Source organism: Musa acuminata, chromosome BXJ3-4 (genome assembly GCF_036884655.1).
Source record: "Musa acuminata AAA Group cultivar baxijiao chromosome BXJ3-4, Cavendish_Baxijiao_AAA, whole genome shotgun sequence".
Classification (NCBI taxonomy): domain Eukaryota; kingdom Viridiplantae; phylum Streptophyta; class Magnoliopsida; order Zingiberales; family Musaceae; genus Musa; species Musa acuminata.
In genome coordinates this window covers 5,228,426-5,238,042 of record NC_088352.1, presented here as the reverse complement: position 1 = coordinate 5,238,042, position 9,617 = coordinate 5,228,426, and the positions used below count along the sequence as shown (strand labels likewise).

At 41.8% G+C, this 9,617-nt stretch overlaps 3 protein-coding genes across 3 annotated transcripts; 1 reads left to right on the top strand and 2 right to left on the bottom strand.

The window, feature by feature from the left end:
• Window positions 1-35: 35 nt before the first annotated feature.
• On the bottom strand, window positions 36-1,877 carry LOC135635105 (blue copper protein-like). Its single transcript, XM_065145961.1, has 3 exons — window positions 1,836-1,877; window positions 530-698; window positions 36-388 (listed from the first exon to the last, which is right to left on the bottom strand). Exons 1-3 carry the CDS (start codon window positions 1,875-1,877, stop codon window positions 36-38), a joined length of 564 nt encoding a protein of 187 aa, XP_065002033.1.
• Window positions 1,798-5,395, top strand: LOC103980803 (F-box protein At1g55000). Its single transcript, XM_009397310.3, has 2 exons — window positions 1,798-2,304; window positions 4,746-5,395. Exons 1-2 carry the CDS (start codon window positions 1,876-1,878, stop codon window positions 5,118-5,120), a joined length of 804 nt encoding a protein of 267 aa, XP_009395585.2. The 5' UTR covers window positions 1,798-1,875; the 3' UTR covers window positions 5,121-5,395.
• Window positions 5,396-5,868: 473 nt separating this feature from the next.
• LOC135637157 (uncharacterized) lies at window positions 5,869-7,855 on the bottom strand. Its single transcript, XM_065149637.1, has 8 exons — window positions 7,726-7,855; window positions 7,589-7,654; window positions 7,411-7,508; window positions 7,290-7,327; window positions 7,101-7,188; window positions 6,793-7,011; window positions 6,354-6,419; window positions 5,869-6,269 (listed from the first exon to the last, which is right to left on the bottom strand). Exons 1-8 carry the CDS (start codon window positions 7,769-7,771, stop codon window positions 6,078-6,080), a joined length of 813 nt encoding a protein of 270 aa, XP_065005709.1. The 5' UTR covers window positions 7,772-7,855; the 3' UTR covers window positions 5,869-6,077.
• Between the last annotated feature and the right edge of the window lie 1,762 nt (window positions 7,856-9,617).

Here is a 9,617-nt window from a genome sequence, read left to right as displayed (position 1 = left end):
GTGGCGCAGACACACTTTTGAACCAATTCATACTTTTACCCCACGAGAAAGAAGATGGTGGCGCAGACGACAGCAGCGAGCGCCGAAGACCATCCCGCGTGCTGCGATGCCGGGCTTCCGCTGGCAGGAGGGGCGTAGGGAGGATGGGATGGAGGAACCGAAGGCGGCGGCGACGAGGTCGCTGCCTCGGGCACTCTGATGTTGACCGTCTGGCCGACCTGGCAGTCCTTCGCACGGCCGCAGATGAAGAAGCGGTGGGAGGTTCGGTAGATGTTGATGGTGTCTTTGCCGGTACTGTAGACCCCGATGGGGTTGGCGGCGTTGCAGCTCTGGTAGTCGGCCAGCGTTATCTCCACCACGTTGTGCTCCGCCTTGTGGTACTCGAACACTGCACCCAACGTTAAACTAACGAGAGCCCAGCCACTAAAAAGAGAGTTGTGATGGTAACAATGATGCATTCTTCAGGGCGCGGAGGTAGAAATCCATCGTACCGATGAAGTTCCCTGCTCGGAAAATCTTCGAAGAAGACCACTTCGAGTAGTTGAAGCGTTCCCAACTCTCTGCACCGTTCCCTCCGAGAGGCCCATGCACGCCACCAGAACAAGGAAGGCGACCACCATCCCTTCTCCATGGCAACAGTACTCGGAACCGAAACCACAGGAGAACAAGAAGCAGAGGAGGAAGAAGAAGAAGAATACCTGCACGGTCTCACGCAGTACGTTACATATAGAGATGGTATGCCGTTCCAGCTATACATACAAACCTCACATACACCGAAGACTTGCCAAATAACTCGCTCCTCCCGGTGCTGTTTTGGATTGTGTCGTGGTGGTATAAGCAAACTTGTAATGGGTGTCGGATGAGCTCGATGCGCCGCTGGGTTTCCTTGGATACACGTACATGTCAGCCCTCGCATTCCATCGTTGATTCACCTGCTCTATTGTGTTGCTTGCGTAGTGCATCTATACATGGATTAATGCCCCATAATTGACTGCATGCAGTGAAACAAACGGGCATTTGGTGGAGGAATCATCCAAGATATAAAAAAAGAAAAAAGTGCAGCCATAATCGGTAGATTCTCATACTTCCAGTTCGAGAAGACACCTAATTCACAATGTGCTCAAGGTGATCATGTCATTCACATGACCTACTAATTGAAATCTGTGCCACACAAAGTAATCTTTCATTGTTTGATTTCCTAATTTTTTAATCAGAATAAAAAATTAAAATGATAACGGAGCAGAATCTCTCATATATGAGGGAAAGTGAATGACTAATACAATGTTTTGAAGGCCTAACCCGCGATGTAGAAAGTAATTAAGGAAATAAATGCATTTAATCACTGTTTAAAACATAATTTTCACTGTACATAATGATTTAAAGACCATCAACACCATGTGACCTTTGTTAATAAGGTCTTCTGCTACATGATAAGTTCCAAAGTCCTCTGTTCATAGTCTCTCCCTCTTTTCTTCTCCCTTCTATCGACGATTGATTTACACGACTCCTGTCTCATCAATGCCTGTTAAAGTTAGTCAATTCTGATCCAATCTAAATCTATAGATTGGGTCTAAAATTGACATTCTAAACTTAAAATACAAGAAATAAGTTCATTATTATCTTCGAAATACCTCAAGAAAAAAAATCAGAAATACGCAACGCGTATACTTTGAGATTCGCGAACCGCATCCTGATTGAATGCGAGAAAAGGCGAACTCGTTACCTAAATTTGTTTCACGAAACAAAAATCTAGAACGCGATCTGTTTCCTGTTTTAAAAAGCACCACCCGTTTCCAATCCCGGGAGGGGAAACGCACGAGATCCTCCAGCCTTACCATCCGGTCAAGCTTCGCCCTCGTCTCATCCACCCCCTCCATGGGACGCTGTGGAGGAGACGAGGACGAAGACGTCCTCAAGCAACTCCTCGCCCCTATCTCCGACCTTGACCTTAACCCTGATCTATCTCTCTCCTCCTCGTCCTCCTACTCCGAAGGGTTGCTCTCCCCCATGAACTCCAACTTCTCGGCCCTCGGCTCCCCGGATCTCCTCCGGGCGATCCTGGAGCTACTGCCGCCGGGCGATCTCGCCCGATCGGCGTGCGTCTGCCGAATGTGGCGCGCCGTTGCATCAGATCGCGAGATGAAGGAGTGGGCCTTCCGGGAGCCCTGGAAGGTGCGCCGGGTCCTCGGCGAGCCGTCCTCCGTCGCCTTCTGGCGTCACCCCGGCCTCGACCGCTTCGCTATCTCCCACCGCCTCCGTCGCGGCGATACCGTCCCCGGCCTCGCCCTGAGGTACTCCGTCCAGGTATTGTCCTCCTTGGGCTCTTCTGTTCTCCTCCTCTATAGGCGATCTGTGGTCCGTGGAAGATTGGGTTGTAATGGATTGATCAGTTATATGATCTTCACCCCATAGAATTAGGAGGAAAGAAAAAAAGAGGAGTTTTTTGGGTTCGTGGATATTGTGAATGCAAACTGACATACCTCGTCTTGCCCTCTATTAATTGACACTTCACCCTATCAGCAGTTATGTTTAAACTTGAGATGCATGCTTCTTAAGCGACTCATCCACATGGAAATTTTAGATTCTTGTATCTTAAGCTTCAAGGTTGATGATCAAGCACAATCTTGGATGAGGTTGAAGCTCACAGAATTGTCATTGATATTGTAAAAGTGTCATTGGTTGCAACCAGTGATATCATTGTGCCTGGTTGATGCAAAGATGAACGGTTACATTTTGGTTTATTTACTGAATGGTGTCTGCACTCCATGTTGGCCTACAGGTTGAGTTTGTTTAAGGTTAATTGTTTCCAAACTGGTATTGTCTGAAGCATGTGTCTCAAAATTTAATTGGCTCCAGAAATGATCAAGTCTATTGAGAAGTGTAGGAAAGGAAACAAGTAAATGGTCATTATTTGTTCATTGTAATTGCCATCCATTGTGTGTAATAATAGAGGAATTTTGAGTTGCCTTTGTGTGTACCATACAGTCCGACTCCTAAATCGCGTGAAAACTTGAAAGATATTTAATTTCGGAGTATTAAAAATAATAAAGCTTTCTTTAGGAAATAATCTGAAATTTTGATGTACTCCATCTGGAATTTTTTCCATCTTGGAAATATTTGATTTTGGTTGTAATAAAGCTTGCTTTAATACGTAGTTATTCGTTCATCTACTTGGTTTCTGGTGCACCTTCTGAGGATAGTTGCAATACAAGCATGACTAAGAACTTGTGCAGTTAGTAGATGGACTTCTAATAGGACGAATCAACGTATTAAAGTTCATGAAATATGGGCATGCTAGTAATGTAACAGCATGACATGTGCCAATTGATAATGAGTTGATTGACATAAGTTCCTTTTTTGATATTATGTTGGTATATCTATTGGCACTTAAGTCCATCATGAGAAGTTATTTCTCGAGGTAGTACGAACGAGGATTTTGTAGGCCACACATAATATATCTAGTTGAAAACTGGATGATCTTTGGCCAAAAGCACCATATTGGTAAATACATTTGTATCATTTTTTTGTGAGATAAATGGTTTTGATGGAATTATTGTGAAGGTGTAACTAGGATTAGTAAAGGGTGATGATTCAATAACCAGCAGATGATGTCAGTTTCAAGTCTCATAAAAGACTCTTGGGAATTAGAAGTTTTATTTTTCTTTCTTTCTTTCTTTCTTTTTCTAAGAAATTCAGTTACTTTTAAAGCAGCCATCAAGGCTGGGTTTATACAGATGCTTCCTGGTTGAATGTGTTTTCTACACCCAGTAACATAAGTTTCCTACTTGTGGTCATAGCCTTTTATGTCTGCTTAACTTTTCTGTCATGTAAATCAACGTTTGCAAGTAGATTGAAGTTAGCAATGGTTTGGGGATTTGAACTGAATTGCAGCCAAATAAGAACTAGTACTCAGACCTTGGATTGTGCCTTGGCAGGTTGGTTTCATGTTGCTGCAGGCTAACAAGTGCTCCATGTCATGTCCTTATGAAAAGTTCTCTAAATGTTCTCTAGAGTGAGTCTGGTTGAGAACCTGTATTTTGCCTTGTACCTGCTCTTTGTTACTTAGGTCATTGTCAAGGAGTTACCACACTGATGCAGGGCTGGTGTTTTGAGTTCTGACATAGCCTTTCTGCGGTATAAACATCTTCTCCACCAAAGGGAGAATATTTCATTTTTTTCCCTGCAGATGCAGTAAGAGATGATAAGAGGTTTCTGCTTTGTAAATGAAATAAACAGATTTCTGCTTTTAGGACTGACTACTTCCTACTCATTGTATGCATAAATTTGCTGAAGGTTGATTGAATAAGCTTTTGTTTCAGACATGTCATTTGTTAACTACGCATGTTTATAGCATCAGTTACAGAAGACATGTTCCACAAGGATAAACCCGGACCTTCCAACTATCGAACTCGATGAGTCTTCTTCTTTCTATATTAATGGAATGGGTTGGTATCAATAATATTTTTGTTTTTCCAGTAAATACATAGATGCACAACTTAAAGTTGCACTAGACAAGTCTGCTGCTTTACATTTATATTTCATGGTACAGCTAACTTGATCTAGGAGACATTTTTGTTTTGCTATTCTTCTTGTTTCCTTCCTATTCCTTGTTTACCATCGGTACTGCTGAAATTTGCTCTTATCTTCTGAAACTTTTTATGAATATTTTTGTAGCATGTTTGTATTATTCCTTTTGGCGTGGAGGAAAGATTTATCTTATTGTCACGAATCTGGTCCATATGTAGGTTATGGACATCAGACGATTAAACAATATGATGAGTGACCATGGTATATACTCGAGGGAGAGACTGCTGATCCCCATTAGCAAACCAGAGCTTCTTCTTAACAGCACCTGCTACATTGAGTTGGATGAACATGCAAAAAGAGAAGTCGCGGTGCTGTATCTGGAAGGCGGTCCTGATGGAAAAGCTGGCTATCCAGCAAACAGGACAATTACCGAGAGAGGCAAAAGGAAAATTTTCAATTCCGTGAAGCGAAGCATGCAAGTGGATGATGGAACTGCAGAATACTACCTGTCTGTTTCGGATGGTGATCCGAGGGCTGCCATGCTGCAGTTCACCGAAGATCTTAGGTGGGAACAGCAAAACAGAGATACATGAGTGCTGGAGTCAAGATGATGTGCTTCATTTATGGAGTTTGACTGTATCGGCTGAAATGTACCTACACAAACTTTACATAAAAAATTAATCACGAAACCGTATATATTCAACTGTGAAATGGTATAAATTAGTCACAGCTATGAGCTTGTAATAAACATTTGGAATTTAAGCTCTCCAGGGTTCTCCTGCAAATGAGATGCGTATCTGTATCATGTTTATTATCGAAGATGGCAGTGACCGAGTAACCAAATATGAATTTAATCTTATTTTGTGTATCATGAGAAGAGGATTATATTGGTTCTTTATGAATGTTACAGTGGCTGATTGTTGATCTGAGGATGGTTAAATACTTCATTATTGGAGCATATATTTTATTAGCAGTTATTTAGTCCGCAAATGGAATTAAATCATTATGGCAGACGAATCACCCCTGAAATCCCATCTGTTGTTTCTCACAGACCTAAGACCCATCGTTGAATTCTTGATGAGGTTCTTTGTTCCGTGTAGTCTTCTTACTCATAATTTTAGTGGCAAATCAAATTTTGGCAGCCAAATCACTCCAAGATGGTGACCTGTTGATATATAAATCAAAACTTCCAATCCGACTCATTAGTGCTAAGATGAGATCGAGAGTTCAAAGACCAATGACCTACGCAACATGTCACGTCAAGTTCAAACAATTCCGTCACTGATGTCCATCGATCTGTAGACATTTTACGAGTGGAGATAATGACAGCCAGAATCGATGTGTGGAATGCAACAGTTGGATGTATTATATCTATACATGTACACAGCCGTCGCAAGGCTTGGAGGCATAAGACATGTACATCCAGTCAGCAACGCACAAGGAAGATTAGATTACTAATTGGAGCATTATTTGCAGGAGTACAGCTGACGACGAGTGATGGCGACGCAGCAGCAGCAGCAGCAGCAGCAGCAGCAGCAGCAGCGCCGTGACTATGCCCCAATTATGGTGGTTGCTCTAATGGAATCCAATTCAGGCCTCGTTGTTGTTGTCGTCGTCACCCCGTGCTCTCCACCTGCCTCCACCTTTTCCTGCTCTCCCCAAATCTCCGGTATGAGTTGCCTCAACGCACAGATGTTATCCAACAAGTAGTCCGCTTCCTTCGTCTTCTCACGCTTTCCAACCTTCACATGTAAAACAAGAGATCGTGGCACACAAGCCTACGTAATGTTTGATAGGGAAAGGGAGACTGCAGGGATGTCATTTACCAAAGCGGTTCGAAGGCCAATTGCTTTGCCTGCTGCAATGTTCCTCTCGCTGTCATCTACGAACAGCTGCTCCACACAAAAGGACAACGATTTTAAACATTTAATAATAATAATAACACTTCATATTCTACGAGTTGGGAGTATGATTTCATGTTTACATTTATGATCAAAATCTCAATCAAATACTATAAAAAGAAAAGATCCCAAGTATATTCGTTAAAACTCTCTCGAATCTATTTGAATTATTGGTATATAGATTCGATTCTTTATCGAGCCCACAATTCTAAATTAAGATAAACATCGAGAGGTTTTATCGAGTATGTCAGTGGTTATTATGTTTGTTCGTCCTTGGAGATATTGATGGAGGAGCATTTTTGCGTGCAGCAGTTTAATGAGTTGGTTTGGAGGCTTTGTTTGAGAAATTGTCTGCTCTCCTTACCGTGCGGTGGGGAGGAAAGCCAGCGAGCCGCACGGCCGTCTCCATTGCCTTAGCTGAGGGCTTAAGGACCACCTCCGGAGTCTTCGAATCTTCTCTCTCGTCCCCAAAGAGGTGGGGGTTCATCGTCTCGAAGCAGATGATGCGGTGGAAGCACTCTTCCTCGATGCCTAACCTCTGCAGCGCCCGCTTCGCGTGCTGCCTATCCGAGTTCGTGAACAGCTGCGACATCACCCGGATGAAATCCATCAGACGATTAGTGTATGCTACGGAGCGGCTCGCGGAGTTCCAAGTCAAGCTCGAGAGCTTACGATCTTGGGCTGGGTGATGCTGCCGAGAAGCTCCCGCAGCTCCGCCTCAGGTTGGATCAGCTCGTACGGCAACCTCCCATGAACGAAGCTGAAACCATGAAAGAAAGATTGCCAAGAACAGAATCAGGTGTGTTCCCTGCTGCTCCGTTGTGTATTATCCGCAACAAGGAGATTGGAGTCGGAACAGACCTGTGGTACTCGTCGGGGTGCACGTCGTGACCGAGATCCTGCAACGATTCGAGCCAACGTCAACAGAAAGGGCAAGCAAAACGAAGTGTCAATGACGAGCAGAGAGAGGTGAAGGCCATACGAGGAGGCCTGCGAGCGAGCTGCCGTGGTTTCGGAAGTGCTCGACGCGGAGGGAGCAAGCTCGCTCCGCTGACACACCGCATTTGCCGGCAAGAAACTCTAAAGAACAAACCATCATCGATCAGCAATTTTGACGGAACACGCGGAACGAAGCATCTGATGATACAGACATATAGTACCTTCGATGTTCCTTTTGCAGGCTTGTCCGATGCCGATTGTGGGGGAGTACAAGGTGTCATCAAGATCTTCAGAAAACAGTTCTGTAAGACGCATGTATGGATACAGAGTACAAAGAGCTAAAAATGATGGAGTTTACCTAATAGAAGGCAGTCGAATGGGGATCGAGAGCCACAAATCTCCATCTCGCGGGCTGCAGCAAGAGGAAAAGGAGGAGGAGGAGGAAGAAGCAGAGGACGAGATGCGGCAAGGGGAAGCGTCGTATTTAAAGTCACCACAGGTGGTGGCGTGAGACACGACAAGAGGCGCGGATTAGGTCGGATCATTCCGCGTCGATTGCACGTGCGTTCAATACGCACGCACTGTCGTGACGGTAGTTGGCCTCGTCGAAACGTGTTGCACGCCGGAAACGTGACTCGACACCGCGTTCGACTATTTTATCGGTTCTTTTCCTAAAGAAAAGGGATTGTTTACGTTGTGACGGAGAAGCGATGCGTCAGCTTTAGATTCTTCTGAGCCTCCTCCTAATGCTGGTGGGGGGAGCTTTGAGATAAAAGGGTTGTGACAGAAAATGCATTGTATATATATATATATATATATATATATATATATATATATATATATATATATATATATTGTTGAAGAGGGAGAAAGAAAATTCAGAGTTTAATTAAATAATATATCATAAAATCGATATATGTGGTTTTTAATATTTATCATGTCTATTTATGAAGAAAAATTAAATTCTTCACACTAAGTATAAGTGCACATTTTTACCTACACTCTAAAGAATTTACTTTTTACTTTATCTTTTGAGTATTAAAGTATTTCTTATTCATCAAAATCTAAAAATACCTATCATATTTATAAAAGAATCAAACTTTAATATTTAAGTTGTTTTCATCTCGTAATACTTAAAGGGTTAATAGATTGATGGAGATGATAAAGATAAAGCTACCTTTGGTCATAGTTCGATTTGAATCAACGATTTGTCGGTTTTTTAATTGGTTAGGTATATAAAAAATAAGCTTATAACATAAATCTACCTCATGGTGTAGAGGTTGAATTTTTCGTTTTAAACCCAATAAACATGGGTTCCAATCTTTGTAACACATTAATTTGATTTAAAATTTTTATAATTGTATTCTTTTTTATATCAATAAAAACTGTTATTACACTCATTATAGTAATATAAATTATATCGTGTAAATTCATTGTGGAGTCATATATTTATTGATTCTCTATCATTTATCTATATGAATCAAGATAATTAATCCTTAAATCATAGATTAATTAGGACTTATTAAAAATATAATTGTTTATTAATCATTTATATCCTTACTCCTAAAAGAGATTCTTGATTTGTTTTGATTAGTGATCGTTTATCATGCCCTTATAAGATTAAGCTTTTGCCGTGGATGTATATCTTGAAATGATACGAGTGAAACACCTTGTGAGTTTACGAGAGAATATCCTAATTGAAAATATGTATGAACGTGAGATATATATAACTGATGTCTGACAATTTTATTTCTGATAAAATAAAAACTGATAATAATATGCTTATCAAAACATAGGTGAATCATAAATAGTTAGCAAATATAATTATTTAGCTGACATGATAGAGCGTGTCTCTATTTTTAGGAATACAACTATTTGTCAATCATTAATATGCTTCAAATCAGTAACACTGAATAATACAAATTATTTCAACAATGGAACGATATGGAAAGAGAGAGTAAAATGGAAGCTACCAGTTCCAATGTTGTCTCTGGAAGAAGGGGCGGTTCTGAGCTGCTTCGCCGTCTTCTTCTTCACGCTGCCGCCCTTGGAACTGAGAAACCGCTCCACGCAGGCATCGTTGCAGAACTTCTCCGCCACATTCCACACAAACAAAAGCAAAACGGAGACGATTTCAATTATCTGGACAAACAAGAAAGAGAAAGATAGGAAGAAAACAACAACGACACAGAACATAGGTCGAGTCAAAGCCATTGCCAAGCTTCACACGAGAGGAAAAGTTGCATTAGA